Genomic DNA, 21,085 nt, shown 5'->3' with positions numbered 1-21,085 from the left:
GATCACTGTTTAACATAAACCGTTCTAACTACAACATGGCGGCTCCGTTTGACACGTGGTTTGGACTGGTACACGCAGGGAGATCTCCGCGATGTTTACAAACAGTGCTCAGCTCAATCCTAAGGATTTTAACGAGGTCTATGGCGACGTGAAAAAAACAAAAAACAACAATAAAACGTTGGCACTGGTGAGTACATTATGAGATTAACCTCTGGCGGTCAATGTAAAATTTTGAGGTCTTTTTTTTTTTACTTTACTGGAACATTTCCAGGCAAACATATACTTTTTATTCCACTGCAATTATTTTAAAACTTCAGTTACCAGTTACTTTGTAGATTTTGATCATTATTTCAAAACATGCATTAACCACTTCAGCCTTGTATACATTTCGGCCATTTGAAAACAGCAGATCTACAAGCTCACAATGCTTCACGATGCGATGCATTGTGAGCTTGTAGATCTGCTATTTTATGCATTTGAAAACTTGGCCGCATCCGTGGAAGACAAACCAAACCAATTCCTTTCCTTGACATGGAAAAAGGCTGAAACTATGACCAGAAAATCATATCAATGATATTATGTTCATTAAAGGGATAGTTCACCAACAAAATGAATCGCCATGGAGACTTGACTTCATGGATATGTTTTAGTTTTTGTCTCATTCCTATGCCAATAATTTGATGACCGGCAGCGGTTCCGGTAGGAGACACAAAGAGTCTCCTTTGTGTCTCCTACCGGAACCGCTGCCTACCGGTCCCCTGGTCATCAAATTATTGGCTTAGGAATGAGACAAAAACTAAACATTATCCATGAATTTAAGGGTGACTAATCGCTAGATTTATTTTGGGGGTGAACTATGCCTTTAATTTTGTTGCATAGTTGTAGAAGAAATATACACACAAAACATCTCAAGGGGTACATACGTAAGCGGTAGTGGACAAAGTATACTCAAGTACAAAGTACGAAGTACAAGTATATACTTAGTTACTGTCCATCAGTGCATTAGAGGGTTAGAGTATAATAGATTAAAGGTGTAAATGTTATTAAAGGTGTAAATGTTATTAAAGGTGTAAATGCATCTTTCTCCTCTCACTCTGCTCTCTCAGCTCTCTCAGCTGTCAATCATCATGACTTCAGCTGTCAATCATCACGGTCCCCAGAGGCTTGTTACACAACGGTGTGATTGACCTCCATGTGACCCCTGTACTCCACTACAATAATACACTGCTTTTTAAAAGTAATACAATACATTACTACTAAGACACTTATGTAATGCTATTACTATTACTACTATTAATGTTAATATTACTGCTAATAATACTACAAAGATAGTGTGTAATTCTCTCTCTCTCTCTCTCTCTCTCTCTCTCTCTCTCTCTCTCTCTCTCTCGCTCTCTCTCGCTCTCTCTCGCTCTCTCTCTCTCTCTCTGTATAATAAGAGCGCGTTTGCACGCAAGCGCACACACACACGCCTGTGCACGTTGCAGCTCCAAACCAAGGGGCCAGCTTCCGAGTTGTAAATTGAGGCTATATAGGAAGTGACAGTTCATATGAATGGCCTGTATAGTCTCTCTGTTTCAACCCTGCTGGTGTCAGAAGTAATTAAGCTCCATTCAAGCGGATGGGTTTTTGCCAAACGTTACACTTGAGTTTATTACCTTAATAAACATTGTCATAAATACTATATGCTTCCAGTCGCTATAGTTTAAAGTCTTCTCTCAATCACCATGATGTGCATTTTGGTCAATTATTGTCCCATTTATTTTAAAATTGACGATAAAGTAGGGTATGCTGTAGGAGGGGCGTGGCTACCTTGTGATGATTTGATTGACAAGCTACACAACCAATAGCATTCATTCCCCACCCCCGCTCCGGTCCCAACCAATAGCATTACTTTCCGAGTGCATAGGATATATAGAAAGATGCCGGATTTGAAATCGTAAAAAAATTGGCTTCGTTTACGGTCTGTAGAGTCCATGGGCGTCACTTTGTCCATACTTTTTTACTGTCAGTAGCATGTCAGAGTCTCATTGAGAAGCCAGAGGGAGAATGGATGCACTGAGTTAGAGACATTTACAGCTTCTGCAGTAAAAGTGTTAACTGACCACTACAATAACTTCTCTATTAGCAGACTATAGCCATGCTCTCATTAACTGACCACTACAATAACTTGTATTAGCAGACTATAGCCATGCTCTCATTCCTCTGTCTGTCTGCGCTCTCCCTCTGCACCACAATGATGCAATAGCCTTTTAAAGGGTTTCAACATGGCAACCGCACTACAAAAACACACATTACCTCTGCCCACTTATTTGTTTGTGGCTTTAGTCTCTCTCGCTCTGTGTGTGAGTAATTGTGAGGGCCAAGTATAAGCAGTGGTGTAAAGTAACTAAGTACATTTACTTAAGTACTGTACTTAAGTACAATTTTGAGGTACTTATTCCCTACCAGAAAACGTAGCTCTATACGTTTTTGCAAATCAACAATTCACTGCCAATGACGTAAATTTACATTAAAAAAAACAAAAAAATAAAAAATCTTCTTTTGACCCAGGAGATATAATTTTTCGAAGATCTAGACTCCTATCCACTTCCTGGTTAACTTATTACTTTAAAATGCTGTAACTCGGCTCCTGTGTAAAAAAAAACTGGCAGCAGCTAAAAAAAACAGGTACATGGTACATGGCAGTGTGGAGTATTTCCAATGGTCAATACTTTTACTTCTACTCCACTACGTCTCAGAGGCAAATATTGTACCTTTACTCCATTACAATTATTTGAAAACATGAGTTACTAGTTACTTTGCAGATATAAATCATTATATCATAAAACATACATTAACAGGCCTTAGAGGGCCTACTCTGTGTGGAGATTGCATGTTCTCCCCGTGTCTCCTAGGGTAGTTAATACCCTCACAAAAACATGTATAACATGTATGTAATCCTGGTCGCTATACCGCCTCCCCCATGACAGCCGGGGCGCCTGATGGAGGAGAAGGGAACTGGTTGGAATAACGTGTTCCTTCCACGCGCTACGTCCTACCGGGGAAACTCCCCCCCGTCAGGTGACAAGAAGGTCAGTTGGCTCTCATGCATTGAAGGAGGCATGAGCTCGGCCCTGGGCTCCCTAGGCTGGTGGGGGGAGTGTAGCGCCCAGGATCACTTAGAAAATTGGCACCGCGTGAAAAAGGGTTACAAAATCGTGGAAAAAAAGAAAAAAAATTAACCCCTTTAGCCCTATTTTATACATACGCTATTTGAAAATAGCCAATCTACAAGATCACAACGCGTCACAATGCGACACTTGTAGATTGGCTATTTTCAAACATTTGAGTACTTTTACTAGTTGAACTATTTGAAAATGTGACTTACAATGTAAGTAAATGTATAAAATAGGGCAGTGACAAATATAGTCAAACTAATGAATGTTTCAAAACTCTAATAAGTGTGTGCTGAGCACGGCTCATTTCTCCTGGCTGTGAGCTCAGAGATGTTGGCTCTCTGTTCGACCTCCTCCCAGACAGTGTGTGACCTCACAGAGCACATGGACCAGGATAAACATTCACATAGAAGCCAGTATAACGCCTGTTAGACTTTATATTGTAACTTGAAGGTCAACTTATTAAAGACGGAGCAGAGCGGAACGGAATGGTTGAACCCAACAGACAGACGGATCATAAACACACTGGAGTCACATATACATGATTAGTGTTCTATGTTCAGAGGTTCTCTAGCCTTTTAGAGACCCAGCGACCCCCCGTAATGATCATATTTGAACCGACCCCCCGTAATGATCATATTTGAACCGACCCCCCGTAATGATCATATTTGAACTGGGGATCCTGGCAAAATTTAGATATTTTCAACATTTTTGCATCTTATATTTTTTGACAATTTGCTTTTGCCAATGGGCTTTTTTTGGGCCTTTATTTATTTGTATTTTATTTATAGACAGGAAACAGGGAGAGAGAGAGAGAGATGGAGAGAGACATGCAGCAAAGATCGTCGGGAACGGGACTCGAACCCACAATGCGCTGTCGGTGTCAGGCTACATTAGAGCCTATAGGTGCCCGGACTGTGTTATATAATTCTGCTTATGTGTGTGTGTGGCTTTGCGATCGATGTGTTGACTTGTGAGCTTGTAGATCGGCTATTTTCAGTACTTCTGAAACATTTGTTTTCTAATTTACGGAATTGCTTTGATTTTTTATTATTCATTAAAATCATTGAATTTGTTTTTAATTTATGATTTTTTTTGTATTGTTTTGAAATAATACCGTGCATTGATTAAAAACTAAATGTGAAGGATATTTACTCCAGACCCATAAGAATGGGGTGGAAAAAATAGTCTATGAACAGGTCGATAAGTATCTTGCCGAAAAAAATCTAATCTACAAATTCCAATCTGGTTTCAGAACAAACCACTCCACTGACACATGCCTTCTCTATTTGAACGACTCTATCAAACAAGATGTCGACAAGGGCAAATATTGCGGCATGGTCATGCTGGACCTCCAGAAGGCCTTTGACACCGTCAATCACCCAATTATGATCAATAAGCTCAAAGCAATAGGTTTTGATGATACGTCAGTGAACTGGATGAGATCCTACCTGGAAGGGAGGGAGCAAGTGGTGGAAGTAAACGGCACCCAGTCCCCCCCCCTCCCTGTGACTTGTGGTGTCCCACAAGGAAGTATACTAGGACCTTTACTGTTCCTGATATATGTGAATGACATGTCATCGGCCTGCGACTGCAAGCTGTTCCTGTTCGCAGATGACTCGGCCCTGCTAGTCTCGGACAGGGACAGGCTGCAGGTTGAGAAAACTCTCAGCTCCGAACTCAACAAGATCTGCATCTGGCTCTCTGACAACAAACTTTCATTACACCTGGGTAAAACTGAATCCATCCTCTTTGGGTCCAGTCCTAACCTAGCAAGGCAGAGAGTTTCACGATCAAAGTGGGTGATGATGTCATCAAAAGAAAGGATGAAATTACCTACCTGGGCTCCATCCTCTCTGGTAACAAAAACGCTGAAAAAGTGATCAAAAATGTCAACCGAACAACACGCTATTTGTGGAGGATTGATCGCCTAGTCAGTAAGAATACTCTGAAGATTCTTGCAGGGGCCCTCATTCAAGGTCATTATGATTATGCATGCACTTCATGGTATCACAACACCTCCAAGGCCTTAAAAACAAGGCTCCAAACATCCCAAAACAAACTTGTAAGGCTACTTCTTGGCCTCAATCACAGAACCCATCTAACCCCTGCTCATTTTGCTAGGATTGGATGGCTTAGGGTTGAGGACAGAGTACAGCAACTTGCTATGGGCCTGGTCTACAAGATACACCACAACATTGGGATCCCCCTGTATTTGTCAAAATACTTCCAAAATGTTAATGAAGTCCATGATCATAACACCAGAGGCAGCTCCACTGATCATGTTCAACCCAGATTTGGCTCAACTAAGGGTATGAACTCGTTCTCATGCTATTCATCAAAAATGTGGAATGCCCTACCAAAAGGAGTAAAGGAGTGTAAAACCCTACTCACTTTCAAAACTGCCCTAAAGATACACCTTCAGGAGGCTGCAATTCGAAAATGGCCCCTGTCTAAGTCTTAACCTACCCCCCCCTACCCCCCCCCCCTCCTTCATTTTCCTCTTTTGTATATATATATATATATATTTTTTTTTCTCTCGTCATACCAGTAACCTGAAAGCTGATTGTATGACATTCTGTATAGTAGTGTGTATATCTGCCTTATATTTCATCATGATTTGTGTGCATGGGGTTCTCATCTTAAACAAGCGTAATGCTTAATGAGGGTTTCCAGTTTAGTAGACCTTGTATTGTGAATTTGTACTTCCATGTACTGTTATGTACTGTCATGTACTATTCTCATGTCTTTCTAAATAAACTACATCAATCAATCAATCAATGTGTCCGCGACCCACAAATGGGTCCCAACCCACTGTTTGGGAGCCAGTGCACCAGAGCAGACAGAGAGGAGAGGGTGGGGGTGACGACTCTCTCTCGCTCTCTCTCTCTCTCACACACACACACACACACACACACACACACACACACACACACACAGAGATAAAAGGTCGCAGCAACAGAGCCGTTGGCAGTGAATGGAACGTGAGGACAGACAGAGAACAGCTCCATCCTCCACCAGGCAAGGTTAGGCTTATAGTGATGCAATTTTCATTATTAATATTACACTATTTTATGTTATTATCATTGTATTAGTTTTTATTATTATTGTTATGGTTATTTTATTCATTTTGCCTTTTTTGTTTTCAATTTACTGTTTATTTTTGACGTTTTCATAGTTTTTTTTATGGGTTTACTTTAAGACTTTATTTTAAAGGTAGGGTAAGTGATTTACTTTGGTTAAAATAAGTGTTAAATAGCTGTATATTGTGATAGTACTCATTGCTATAGAGTGTTTGTTCAGTATAAGGAGTCTCCATGTCTCTCCAGCTCTTTATTAAACAGAAAATGCATTTTCAGTGCTCTCTCCTGATTGGCTTAAATGTTGTCACCTACCTGAACATGTATTATATTCTGTTTACTAAAGAGCTGGAGAGACAGCTGTGACTGAACAAACGCTCTGTAGCAATGATTACTATCACAATATAGCACTTTAACCTTTTTACAAAAAAAAAAAAAAAAAAAAAAATATCACTTACCCTACCTTTAATTTCTGTTAACCTTTTCTTCCCCCAATTGTATTGTTTTGTGATTTAACCCCATTAGTACAAACAATGTACCATATTACATTTGTAGTGAACTATTCTATAGGCCTAATGATGCTGCCACCATGATGCTGATGTGTGGGGTTGTGGAGGCTGTGGAAGCGTCTTCATGGCCGTGGCTCTCAGAGGACACAGCGCCGCTCATGGACATGGTATGCACACTGCACGGTGCTGTTGTGAGCTTGTAGATCGGCTATTTTCAAATAGCGTATGTATAAAATAGGGCTAAAGGGGTTAATATATGCTTTTTTTAAATTATTATATATTATTTTGTAACCCTTTTTCACCCGGTGTCAATTTTCAAAGTGATCCTGGGCGCTACACACTACATCTATTTTCACATCAATTCAGAAGTATTTCTTTAAAATTTCATTTTATATAATACAAGTAGGCTACAGCAAGCACATTTTTATTTGTTTATTTGTTTCGCTTTTAACCACTTAAACTCCAGCATCCTTGTAGTCCAGGCAAACTAACTCATTTTCGACCTCAAAATCTAGGTAATTGTAACCTAGATATTTTCTTCACAGACCATTTCTATTAACTCACCAGAACAACATACAATATATATTTTTTCCTAATATACTTGATATTTTATCGGAATTCCTCTTCTCTAAATGTAATTTTAAGTCAATTAAAATCTCAGATGAATGAAAATTGGACTCACCATAATTTTATATGGCTTTTTGACCAAAATTGGTGGCCATTTTGGATTGATGGCAATTAAACATATTTCCACAACTGGGATTTCTTAGGGCTTTTAGTATGTTGTTCTGGACACCTCATAGAAATGATGTACTGTATGGTGAAAATAATTATGTTACAATGACTTTTTTTGTGAAACGTTAATCACTGTCTTCAAATGTGTATTAAACAGCAATTACAGCAATAATAGTATTATTGCTCTCAATGCTCTGTAATTGCTGTAATGTCTAGCAGCTAATATGCACAAATATAATGAACCAGAAGTCTGACTAACTGTAGATAACAAAGCAATACCTTATTTTATTCCAATACAGAGGCTTTTAGGCTAAAGGTAAAAATAGAGATTAGTAAATCAACTATCCCCTATACTATCTGGCTCCAGAGCAGGTATAGACTATAGGAGGCCAAAGCCATGCCTTAGCGCACAGCAGTGATGGAAGAAGTACTCACGTGTGTTTTACCTAAGTAAAAGTATCAATACTGCAATGTAGAAATACTCTGTTACAAGTAAAAGTTCAAAAGGATTCCCATTGAGATATACTTTAAGTTCTGAAAGTAAAAGTTGCCCACTAATTTAGTAGAATGTCCCATTTGACAAGTTTCCAAATGTATAAAAATTAGGGCTGGGACTTCATTAAAAATAATAATCTAATTAATTAGAGGCTTTGTAATTATCTAAATTAATCGCATGTTTAATTGCCTATCAATATTTAACCTGAGAAGCACTTTATTTTCAGTTAAAACAGAGTTTGGTATATGAGTGAATCAATTAGTGAATACATAAGTTTAAGCAACAAAATATAGTTGTTGTTTTTTTATTATCAAGGTGGTACTAAACAGACCAACAGACCAGTGCAAGTTTTACCATGAATTGCAGCAATTTTTGAATTATATTCAGAGATTCAGGAAGCCTATATAAATTCAAGGACCTCCCTCAACCATTTTCCAAAGCATTGTCCTTTCTAGTTTTACATTTTGGGGGAAAAAAACAGCATTTTAACCCTGCGGTGGCCACATTGTCTCTAGGTTCCCACTGGCCCTGTCTTCATGGACTCCTCCTCCTCCTCTGGCTCCTCCTCCTCCTCAGGCTTCAACGCCACCCGGTGCGCCGAGCACATCCTGAGCTACGGCCCGGCGGAGAAGGTAACTACTGGATTTAGCCCCTTAAAGGACAAGACCACTTTGGTAGAGGTTTGGGTTGTGTATTTACCTTGCCATGATGTAACTCCAAAGGTTTACAAGAAATAAAAAATAATGGCTCCATTGATTAGAAATTGTTAATTCAAAATATGCTCCTCATTGACTTACATTGTACGCTGAAACAGCTCTCAAAGTCACTCTTTTAGCCCGTAAACAAACACAAATAAAGCTGATTCTGACAAGAACATCACCAAACCCAGTGCTGTTTTTTTTTTCTGGATCTGGATTTTCCTGGGTTCGATTCCCGCTGGGGACGCTGTGGGCGTGTCCTCTCCTCTGCGTCATCAGTGCCCATACCCTAGGTGGGGTTGGTGAAAGGGTCTACTCTGTGTGGAGTTTGCATGTTCTCCCCGTGTCTCCTAGGGTAGTTAATACCGTCACAAAAAACATGCATTAATCCTGGTCTCTATACTGCCTCCCCCTGGTCAGCCGGGGCGCCTGATGGAGGGGAAAGCAACTGGTTGGAATAACGTGTTCCTTCCACGCGCTACGTCCTACCGGGGAAACTCCCCCCTGTCAGGTGATAAGAAGCAGCCTGCCCTGCTCACTCCTCATGCGTTGAAGGAGGCATGAGCTCAAGTTCGAGGCTCTCCCCAGGCTGGCAGAGGGAGAGTAGTGCCCCGGATTACAAGCTTAGGCATTGGCACTGGGTGAAAAATGGGTTACAAAAATCATGGGATAAAAATTAAAAAAATTAAATAAAACAAGATGTCAACTTCCTATTGATTTTACTATTTGAAGATACGGATCCGCGGATTCAGTACGGGTTTTCTTCCTAATAAAAATAGCTAAATCAATAGGAAGTTGAAATTTTTATTTAAAAAAAAAACACATTACTGGGTTTGGTGATGTTCTATGTCTGAATCAACTTTATTTGTGTTCCTTTATGTGCTAAAAGAGCTCCTCCTGAGCCCCGCAGGAGCTACAATGTAAGTCAGTGAGGAGCATATTGTGAATTATCAATTTCTAGTCAATGGAGCAATTATTTTTTATTTCTTGTCAAGCTTTTGGAGTTACATCATGGCAAGGTAACTACACAACCCAGACACGTGCACACACAGACATCACAGGGGGCTCAAGACCCTGCCCTTTTACCTGTCTGCAAAAAGCATCCTCTCTCCCTACCATGGTCTGACTGCAGCATTTACTATGGTGAAAGAAATGTAAATTCCATGTGATACCTGAAGGCAGCGTTCAAAAGAATTGTCTTTTCCAAACTCTCCTGAACTTGAATGCAGCGTTAATGTTGAAAGAAATGCCCTCTGAGTAGAAATCCATGCCGTATGTCGCATCTCTGACTTAATAACTGCAACTGCAAATTTCGCTTTGATAACCATAATTCTTAGACCCTCCAGAAAAACGCGGACAAAAATCCTTGATTATGCGGGCTAAAACTCTTGATTATGCGGGCTAAAAATCTTGATTTTGCGATGAAATATGCGGGGTTTTTTTCAATTTTATGCGGTGAAATTGCAGGAAATTGCGAAATATGCTGAAAGTTGTGAAATACGCGGCAATATGCAAAATATACGATATGCGAAAAGTTGCAAAAAAAAATCGAAATATGTGAAAAGTTGTAAATTCTGCGATCGCATAATTGCATTTTTCTGGAGGCTCTAAATTCTACTGGATTGTATGTGGACACATGTTTTCATGACAAGCACTGTATAAATGTTATGTTCCTAGGTGGTCTAGGGCAGGGGTCTTCAACAGGGGGTCCGGGACCCCTAGGGGGTCCTCAGAGTTACTACAGGGGGTCCGCCTAATCTTTGTGTGATATGATTATTTTGAACCCTAGCATCCCTTTTTCTGAGGAGAACTTTAGCCAAAAAATAGCAGATCTACAAGCTCACAACGCCTCGCGCTGCGAGGCGTTGTGAGCTTGTAGATCGGCTATTTTTGGCAAAGAAGTATAGGTGTAGAGGGGAGAAAAGAGCAGACCAAGTAAACAAAAAAAGTTCAATCTAAAACACAATTTTATACAATATGTAGTGGGGGTCCCTGCTTCATCGCTCTCTCAGCTAGGGGGTCCTTGACATGAAAACGTTGAAGACCCCTGGTCTAGCGGATAATGGACAATAACAAATACCCAATGACAGATTTGAACAGAGACGGATGAAGTGCCTAGAGCTGACGAATAATGCAAAGTGCTATAAAGCCAACTTAACAAACACAGGGAAAAGGAACTACCTAAATAAAGTAAAGAGCTAACCTAATCATAGACAAACAAAAACCTCCCTACGCTAACAACAAACGGACATTACAATAGGTGGCACACCTCTATGCTGGTGTGGATAAACAGAAACGTACCTACGTACAGTAATAAACAGGGTAGATACCCCGGAACCAAAGCTACCTTTCCCTGCACCAACAGGAGGCTTAAATGACACAATTTAAAAGGATTAACTTGAACCAAGAGTGCAACAGGTCTGTCTCAGAGACTCAGTGGCAGTGATGGAAAAAGTACTCAAATGTTTCACTTAAGTAAAAGTATCAACACTGCTGCAATGTAGACATACTCTGTTACAAGTAAAAGTCCTGAATTCAAAATGTACTTGAGTAAAAGTAAAAGAGTATTGGCATGAAAATGTACTTAAAGTACTGTACCAAAAGTAAAAGTACTCATTATGCAGAACGTCTCATTTCAAGTTTTCAAATGTATAAAAATCTTTTGAAAATAGCAGATCTACAAGCTCACAATGTGAGCTTGTAGATCTGCTATTTTCAAATGGCTGAAATAATATATAGGACTGAAGTGGTTAACGTATGTTTTGTAATAATAATCAAAATCTATAAAATAACTAGTAACTAAAGTTTCAAATAATTGTAGTGGAGTAAAAAGTACAATATTTGCCTCTGAGATGTGGTGGAGTAGAAGTAAAAGTATTGAAAATTGGAAATACTCCAGTAAAATTTACTTAAAAGGGATAGTTCACCCCCAAAATGACTTTTTTTCTATGGATTAGTCACCCCACGGAGTCTTGAATTCATGGATATGGTTTTGTTTTTGTCTCATTCATAAGACAATAATTTGATGACCGGCAGCGGTTCCGGTAGGAGACACAAAGAGTCTCCTTTGTGTCTCCTACCGGAACCGCTGCCTACCGGTCCGCTGGTCATCAAATTATTGGCTTAGAAAAAAAAACATCCGTGAATTCAAGTCTCCATGGGGTGACTAACACGTTTTTTTATGGTGAACTATCCCTTTAAGTACAGTACTTGAGTAGATGCAGTGCCAGCTTAACAGAAAGGCTTTAGGGCTAACCAACCTTGGGGGGGGGGGGGCACCAAACGGCGTGGAGAAAGTGAAAGCGCTGAAATTTAGAAGCAGCGGCTGCTGGAGGAGCGTACACCCCCCCCCCCCAACCCCACTGACAAAACGGTCCCGGGGGGCACCGAAACGGGTCGTAGCTAGGGCCCCACGAAGGGTTAATCCGGCCCTGAGTAAATGTACTTAGTTACTTTCCACCACTTTGTCACCATACAGGTGGTGATCGGGGGGGTCCTGGCCGTGCTGACCCTGTCCACGGTGTGTGGCAACCTGCTGGTGGTGACGTCGGTGTGCTTCGTGAAGAAGCTGCGGCAGCCCTCCAACTACCTGATCGTGTCCCTGGCGCTGGCCGACCTGTCGGTGGCGCTGGCGGTCATGCCCTTCGTCAGCGTCACCGACCTGACCGGCGGACGCTGGCTGTTCGGCCGCCTCTTCTGCAACGTCTTCATCGCCATGGACGTCATGTGCTGCACCGCCTCCATCATGACGCTGTGCGTCATCAGCATCGACAGGTACGCCGTACACTAGGGCATTCACAACTAATGATTTGTGTGAGTCGACTGTTTTGACCAATTAGTAGTCGACTAGTCGACTAGTCGAAATTAACGTTTTTTTTTTTTTAGGGGGGGGAGCATTGGTTTAATGCCATCCTACTACTATATTACTATTATTATTATTATCCTCCTGCCCTTATTTTTATGGCGTTTTAAGGGAAGCGCTTCTGGCACAGCAGCACAGCACCACAGCAGCGTCTCCAAGGATCCCCATTGCCCAATAATAGGCTTTTATTGGGCATACTTTTGACCCCCTTTTGATAAAAAATAAAGTCAGGAGGATAATAATAATAGTAAGACGGGCCATTACTATGGCATTAAAACATAGGCATTTTTTTTTTCAACTATTCGACTAGTACCAACAGAGTCGACTAGTGGTTATACTAGTTGACTAGTCGACTAGTATAACCACTAGTTGGTGAAAGCCCTACCGTACACTGCGTGTGACATCCGTTTATCGCCCTCTACGCCCCTTTAACGCCTGGTTTGGTTCTCAAAGTGTGGGTTCCCCGGGGACCCCAGTGGTGGAAAGTAACTAAGTACATTTACTCAAGTACTGTACTTAAGTACAATTTTGAGGCACTTTTACTTTACTGAAGTATTTCCATAGATAGATTAATATGAACAGTTACATAAAAATAATACACTTTATCGTCTCTTTCGGGCGGAAACCTCATGTGTCCAAAACTGTTACTTTTCAGGATTCAACTAAAAGAAATGCAAAAGTAGCAGATCTACAAGCTCAAACTCTTCGCTACGCGTCGCGTTTCAAGCTTGTAGATCTGCTACTTTTGTGTGATGCTGTAGTACGATCAAGCATGGCGTTACTTTATGAAAAAAACAGTTAACATATGGATAGAAGAGGTTTCTGCCTGACAAAAACACTATAGTAAACTACTTTACTACTAAGTAAAATACATATTCTGGTTTGAATTGTTTCATTGATTCTGTCCTCAATTACAATTGTCTTTCTCTTTCTCTCTCTCCCCCCTCTCTCTCTCTCTCCGTCCGTCCGTCTCTCTCTCCCTCTGCCTGTCTCCCTGTCTCTCTCTCTCTCTCTCTGCCTGTCTCTCTCTCTCTGCCTGTCTCTCTCTCTCTCTCTGCCTGTCTCTCTCTCTCTGCCTGTCTCTCTCTCTCTGCCTGTCTCTCTCTCCCCCTCTGCCTGTCTCTCTCTCTCTGCCTGTCTCTCTCTCTCTCTCTCTGCCTCTCTCTCCCCCTCTGCCTGTCTCTCTCTCTCTGCCTGTCTTTCTCTCTCTGCCTGTATCTCTCTCTCTCCGTCCGTCCGTCTCTCTCTCCCTCTGCCTGTCTCTCTCTCTCTCTCTCTGCCTCTCTCTCTCTCTCTGCCTGTCTCTCCCCCTCTGCCTGTCTCTCTCTCTCTCTCTCTCTCTCTCTCTCTCTCTCTCCCCGTCTCTCTCTCCCTCTGCCTGTCTCCCTGTCTCTCTCTCTCTCTCTCTGCGTGTCTCTCTCTCTCTGCCTCTCTCTCTCTCTCTCTGCCTGTCTCTCTCTCTCTGCCTGTCTCTCTCTCTCTGCCTCTCTCTCCCCCTCTGCCTGTCTCTCTCTCTCTGCCTGTCTCTCTCTCTCTGCCTCTCTCTCCCCCTCTGCCTGTCTCTCTCTCTCTGCCTGTCTCTCTCTCTCTGCCTCTCTCTCCCCCTCTGCCTGTCTCTCTCTCTCTGCCTGTCTCTCTCTCTCTCCGTCCGTCCGTCTCTCTCTCCCTCTGCCTGTCTCCCTGTCTCTCTCTCTCCCTCTGCCTGTCTCTCTCTCTGCCTGTCTCTCTCTCTCTGCCTGTCTCTCTCTCTCTGCCTGTCTCTCTCTCTCTGCCTCTCTCTCCCCCTCTGCCTGTCTCTCTCTCTCTGCCTGTCTCTCTCTCTCTGCCTGTCTCTCTCTCCCTCTGCCTGTCTCCCTGTCTCTCTCTCTCTCTCTCTCTGCCTGTCTCTCTTTCTCTGCCTGTCTCTCTCTCTCTCTGCCTGTCTCTCTTTCTCTGCCTGTCTCTCTCTCTCTGCCTGTCTCTCTCTCTCTGCCTGTCTCTCTCTCTCTCCCTCTCTCTCCCCCTCTGCCTGTCTGTCTCTCTCTGAAGGTACCTGGGCATCACCAAGCCGTTGACCTACCCGGTGCGTCAGAGCGGCCGCCGCATGTCCAGGATGATCCTGTGTGTGTGGCTGTTGTCCGCATCCATCACCCTCCCTCCGCTGTTCGGCTGGGCTCACAACGTCAACGACGGACAGGTTACTAAGTACTTTTACTCAAGTACTGCACTAAAACCACTTAAACCCCAGCATATACGTATATCTAGTGGGGACAGCTTTCGCTGAAAAGAGCAGATGCGACACGTTGTGAGGTTGTGTAGATCAGCTATTTTTGGCAAAGAGATTTGGTGTAGATGAAAAAAATGTAAAAAAAAAAAAAAAGTGTAACTTAAGTGTCTCCGGCAGTAGGATACCCAATGGCGACTCTTTCAGTCTCCAACCAGAGTCTCGTCATCAAATTATTGTGTGTAATTGATATAAAATAAGTCACTTTTTGGGTGAACGACTCCTTTAATGGTGTTCACCCATTTTCAACCTGTCTTCATATAATTGGTCCTGACTAATGCTCATTATAATATGGTATCGTGTCTGTCTACTCACTCTGCTTCTCAGAGGAGGACTGTGGGCACTTCAGAAACCCACCTACCAGTGACATCATCGTTAGGCAGGGTTTTATTTTTTTATTTAGTTTTTTTTACCAGATTCCATTTATATTCTTTATTTCTCAGCTAACGTGAGAACAATGGCTTCCATTATAGCATGCTAACTTTCCAGAAATAGAAAGCCTGACGTTTCTATTAGCTTGGATTCCCCATCGATGATGTCACTGGTAGACAGGTTTCTGAACTGTCCACAGCCCTCCTCTGAGACATAGACAGAAATGGTTTCATACATAATGAGCATTAGTGAGGACCAATTATATGAAGACAGGTTGAAAATAGGTGAAGTCGTCCTTTAAGCAGTGGTCGAAAAAGTACTCAAATTATTTACTTAAGTAAAAGTACCAATACTGCAATATAAAAGTACTCTGTTACAAGTAAAAGTCCAGAATTAAAAATTTACTTGAGTAAAAGTACAAAAGTATTGGCATCAAAATGTACTTAAAGTACCAAAAGTAAAAGTACTAAATATTTGAAAATAGCAGATCTACAAGCTCACAACGCGTCGTGAGCTTGTAGATCTGCTATTTTCAAATAGCCTATGTATAAAATAGGGCTAAAGTGGGTAATGTATGTTTCATTATATTATAATTTACATCTGAAAAGTAACTAGTAACTAAAGTTTTCAAATAATTGTAGTGGAGTAAAAGTACAATATTTGCCTCTGAGATGTAGTGGAGTAGAAGTAAAAGTATTGGAAATTGGAAATACGCAAGTAAAGTACAAATACCTCAAAATTGTACTTAAGTACAGTACTTAAGTAAATGTACTTAGTTACTTTCCACCACTGCCTTTAAGTAAAAACTACAAGTATGTGTACTTCCTCCACCCACTGCAGGTGTGTCTGATCAGCCAGGACCTGGGCTACACCGTCTACTCCACGGCCGTGGCCTTCTACATCCCCACCTCCGTCATGCTCTTCATGTACCACCGCATCTACCGCGCCGCCAAGCACAGCGCCGCCAAGCACACCATCATCAGCGGCTTCCCCCGAGAGGAGGAGGGGGAGGAGGAGCTAGAGGGAGGGCTAGAGGGAGGAGGAGGAGGTGGTGAGGTGGAAGAGGAGGCGCGGCAGCTAGGAGGAGGAGGAGGAGGCCATGGAGAGATCATGGAGGAGGAGGCAGAAGAAGAGGAGAGCCTGGGCTGTGTGTCGGCGACTTTGAAGCTCCGGCAGGACGTTCGAATCCACCGACACCACCTCCCACGCTCCCAAAATCACCTCCCTCACTCCCAAAACCATGGACACCAACTTCCCCGCCCCAAAACCCACCAAGACCACCTCCCTAACTCCCAAAACCACCAACACCACCTCCGTAACTCCCAAAACCAACAACACCACCTCCCTAACTCCCAAAACCAACAACACCACCTCCCTAACTCCCAAAACCAACAACACCACCTCCCTAACTCCCAAAACCAACAGCACCACCTCCCTAACTCCCAAAACCAACAGCTCCACCTCCCTAACTCCCAAAACCATCAAGACCACCTCCCTAACTCCCAAAACCAACAGCTCCACCTCCCTAACTCCCAAAACCAACAGCACCACCTCCCTAACTCCCAAAACCAACAGCTCCACCTCCCTAACTCCCAAAACCAACAGCACCACCTCCCTAACTCCCAAAACCAACAGCACCACCTCCCTCACTCCCAAAACCAACAGCACCACCTCCCTCACTCCCAAAACCAACAGCTCCACCTCCCTAACTCCCAAAACCAACAGCTCCACCTCCCTCACTCCCAAAACCAACAGCACCACCTCCCTAACTCCCAAAACCAACAAGACCACCTCCCTAACTCCCAAAACCAACAGCTCCACCTCCCTAACTCCCAAAACCAACAGCACCACCTCCCTAACTCCCAAAACCAACAGCTCCACCTCCCTCACTCCCAAAACCAACAGCACCACCTCCCTAACTCCCAAAACCAACAAGACCACCTCCCTAACTCCCAAAACCACCACCTCCCTCCCTCTCAAAATGACCTCCCACACTCCCAAAACCAGCTTCCTCACCCCCAAAAGCACCACCACCTCCACCTCCCACACTCCTCCTCCCATCACCACCACCACCACCACCACCTCCGCCCGTCACACAGGCGTCAGAGGAACCAGTCCATCTTCAAGCGGGAGCAGAAGGCGGCGGCCACGCTGGGCATCGTGGTCGGGGCGTTCACCTTCTGCTGGCTGCCCTTCTTCCTGGTGTCGGCGGCGCGGCCCTTCGTCTGCGGCGTGGAGTGCAGCTGCGTCCCGCTGTGGCTGGAGCGCACGCTGCTGTGGCTGGGCTACGCCAACTCCCTCATCAACCCCTTCGTCTACGCCTTCTTCAACAGGTAATAATATACACCAGGTGGTGGAAAGTTAGGGTGACCAGACGTCCCGGTGTGGCCGGGATTGTCCCGATTTGTAGCTGTGTGTCCCGATTCCCGACAATTATATATTATATATTTAATATATTATATATTTTTTGCGGTTTTCAAATATGTTTTGACACAGAATCAAATGTTTTATGGTCATGATTCACCGTTCTAGTCTTAAAATAATTAATACAACAGCGAATTCCGCTGCTGGTACTCTTTTTCTGACAACCGCGGACAGTTTTTTTTGGCCGATAAAGTATAGTTTTGGACCGCGACGGAGGTGCGCAGTCTCAAGCGAACTGGAGCCATGAGAGGCACCACCGGGCGAGCTAAAGCGAGCGAGTTGCCATGCTGAACGCTGCGATGTTTGCTTGAGCCGACTCGGCGCCGTCCGAGTTATCTACCGATAGGGACAGAATCGTAAATCATGTTTTGGGGCGAGCGTTTGCCCCAACTGCCACTCAAAGTGACTACTAGTACTGGCCAATCACAGCGCGTCTTTTCCGGGTCTTGGCAGAAGTGAGCTGCATTTCACTATCACGGTCTATACACACACAGAGAACGAACGAGACACAGGTGAAACTCAAAAGACAATCAACACAGAGATTGGCTGCAAACGAAACACCGGTGATTCAAATGAACAATCACAGCATAGACAAGACAGACTAACAGCTACAGAGACAACAGGAAAAACATTAGGAGGAGCATTACTTAAAAAAATAAAACACAATAAAGTAAACGCTAACAACATTGCAGAACAGGAAACTGTTATGTCCCTATAAAAAAATAAAACATAGAGTACGGAATTCTGACAACTTCCTCTTCTACGCCTTTTTTTCTTTCTTCAACAGGGACCTCCGCACCACCTACAGCAACCTGCTGCGCTGCCGCTACCGCAACATCAACCGCAAGCTGTCCGCCGCGGGCATGCACGAGGCTCTGAGGCTGGTGGAGAAACCAGACTCTGTTCTATAACACAGGCCATGCACCAGGCTTTGAGGCTGCATGGTGGAGAAGCCAGACTCTGTTCTATAACACAGGCCATCCACCAGGCTCTGAGACTGCATGGTGGAGAAGCCAGACTCTGTTCTATAACACAGGCCATGCACCAGGCTCTGAGACTGCATGGTGGAGAAGCCAGACTCGCGCTCATGAGACATTTACAGATAAGACATCTGACCATCTCTAAGGGCCTGCCATCGGCACTTAAGGGGGAAGTCAGTGGGAAGTCCAAGCCTTGTCACAGAGAAAGGGGATGTGTGTGAACTGGTGCCGTTTCACACCTGGCAATTCAATGGTGGCAGTTCAGTGGAAACAAGGAGGCAAATCAGGCATGGCAATATATATATGGTGGGAAAAAAACGACTTTACAGAAAAAGATCAGGGAAAGGTCGGGGGAAGTGTGAAGAGCTTGGCTGTCTTAGAAGTCTGTGGAGAAGCCAGAATCGGTTCTATGAGACAGCTGGTTCTCAACCATAGTCTGTAACACAAGGGAATGGTGACATCACCCGTTGGATTCTACTGGGTGGTAACGTACGCACAGCCGAACAAATCACTTGATGTCAACGGCCCAGTTTGGAGGAGCTGTGCAGCGCTACCTGATACATTGTTGACTTGTTTTGCTTTAAAAAGAAGAGATTATTCTGTTCATTTATAGATTACAGCAAAGCTGGAGTCTGGAGGGATGCTCTTTGGTATAAACTGTCAGAAGTAGGAATCAAGGGCAAATTTATGGATGTAGTAAAGCATATGTATAAAAACGTTAAATTGTGTTTTTGTTAACGGCATGAGATCAGAGTTCTAAGTTTTATGTAAGAGACTACCTTATACACAATGGCTGCCAGTCTATCAACTTTAATGATACAGTGATTGATAACCATTTCCAGCTTATGTTATTGTTGTACGCGGATGACACAATTGTCATGTCTAATACAAAGGAGGGATGACAGAAGGCAATTGACCTGATGTGTGGTTTCTGTGAAAAATTGATGATCAATAGTGAAAAAACAAATGTCACAGTCTTTGGATAGAAAGGCTGTCATCAGCAGACTAAAGTTTGTCTGTAATGGAGACAACTTAGAGGTCGTTCATAGTTTTACATTCCTTGGAATTATTATGAATTATAATGGTTAATTTAAGATTACTTTTGAAGAGCTGCATAAGCAGGCCCCACGTGCCATGAACTCCCTCCCTTGTAAATGTAGAACATTGGATTTACCAGTAAACATTGCACTAGATCTTTTCGACAAGTTGGTTTCACCAGTTATGTAATACACAATCATGTGAAGTCTGGGGGTTTGAACAAATTCAAAGGTTAGAACAATTACATCTTAAATTCTTCAATTACATCTTAAAAGTAAAAACAACCACCTGTAGTAATATGGTGTATGGAGAGCTGGGGAGGTACCCAATTTGTATTTTAGTTAAAAAGAGACTTATCGGCTATTGGGCCCGGTTGCTCGAGGGCAAAGAGAGCAGACTGAGCCGAATAATGTACGACTGTCTGCTTAACCTGTTTAACATACTGTAGGTGTGTGTCACCATGGGTTTCACAGGTGAAGCCTATACTGGACGACTGTGGTATGTCTTACATCTGGCTGACACAGAAATGTAATAACATTGACTGGTTGAAACGAACAGTCGAACAAAAGGTTGAAAGATCAGTTCTTGCAAAAGTGGCAAAGTGAACTTGATAATATGACACCATGTGACACTTATGTTGAGTACAAACAAGAGTTTAAGTTGGAAAAATATCTGTTGTGTAAAAACCAGGAGAATAGAAAGGCCATTTGTAATTTCAGGGTGAACAACACAAGAATCCCAAAGGTTTACTGGTAGATATAAAAGGCTGGAAAGAAGCCAGAGGTTATGCAATTTACGTAATGACAATCGAGTTGGAGATGAGTTCCATGTTATGTTTGAGTGCAAAACTACTAACATTATGCATTTTAGACAAAAATACCTGCCAAAGTATTATATAAGCCACCCATCTATGCTGAAATTAATTTTACTACTGCAATGTGATAAGCCAAAAGTTATTTATAAATTGGGTGCTTTTCTGAAAAATGTTCTTCCTCTGTTCAAATAAAGCTTGCCATGCCTTGTGCTACATCTGTATGAATTCTGTTATGTATTGTATGATTTATGATATCTGTGCTCCATACCATGTGAACATGGTCGTGAGTTAAATAAATTATGACGAGAGGAAATCCCTGAGTTGTCTTCAACGTAGTGTTGATTTTGACAGCAAATTTTGATTTAGTTTTAGTCATAGTCTTTTGAATAAAATTATATGTAGTTTTAGTCATATTTCAGTCATCTGAAATGTTTTAGTTGTAGTCGACTAGAACTACAGTTGATTTAGTCGACTATAATGTATTTTGGCGGTGGCTTGATGGCGTCGTAGGGTAGAACCGGGACGAACGACGCGCAGGGACGGTTGCAACACAGACCTTTTTTCATGCTACACTTAAAATTTTCCCAGTTCTGATCAAAATTGGCAGAGTTGAAGCCACTTTTGTGTATTTCCACACTGTAGTAAAAAATACCCTA

At 42.7% G+C, this 21,085-nt stretch overlaps 1 protein-coding gene across 1 annotated transcript; it reads left to right on the top strand.

The window, feature by feature from the left end:
* Nucleotides 1-6,767: 6,767 nt before the first annotated feature.
* Nucleotides 6,768-20,744, top strand: htr7 (5-hydroxytryptamine receptor 7). The gene is made up of 7 exons (XM_080448573.1): nt 6,768-6,914; nt 8,494-8,610; nt 12,155-12,450; nt 14,567-14,714; nt 16,014-16,229; nt 17,289-17,506; nt 18,385-20,744. Exons 1-7 carry the CDS (start codon nt 6,828-6,830, stop codon nt 18,506-18,508), a joined length of 1,206 nt encoding a protein of 401 aa, XP_080304699.1. The 5' UTR covers nt 6,768-6,827; the 3' UTR covers nt 18,509-20,744.
* Nucleotides 20,745-21,085: the final 341 nt, after the last annotated feature.

Source organism: Gymnoscopelus braueri, assembly GCF_963280865.1.
Source record: "Gymnoscopelus braueri genome assembly, chromosome: 14".
NCBI classification, from domain to species: domain Eukaryota; kingdom Metazoa; phylum Chordata; class Actinopteri; order Myctophiformes; family Myctophidae; genus Gymnoscopelus; species Gymnoscopelus braueri.
This window is presented reverse-complemented; position numbering and strand designations above follow the sequence as displayed.

Excerpts from the sequence above, each read along its gene's own strand:
- htr7 (XM_080448573.1), top strand. The coding sequence starts at position 6,828 with ATGATGCTGATGTGTGGGGTTGTGGAGGCTGTGGAAGCGTCTTCATGG. Across the intron at positions 12,451-14,566 it reads TGCGTCATCAGCATCGACAG|GTACCTGGGCATCACCAAGC; the intron begins GTACGCCGTACA and ends CTCTCTCTGAAG. Across the intron at positions 14,715-16,013 it reads ACAACGTCAACGACGGACAG|GTGTGTCTGATCAGCCAGGA; the intron begins GTTACTAAGTAC and ends CACCCACTGCAG.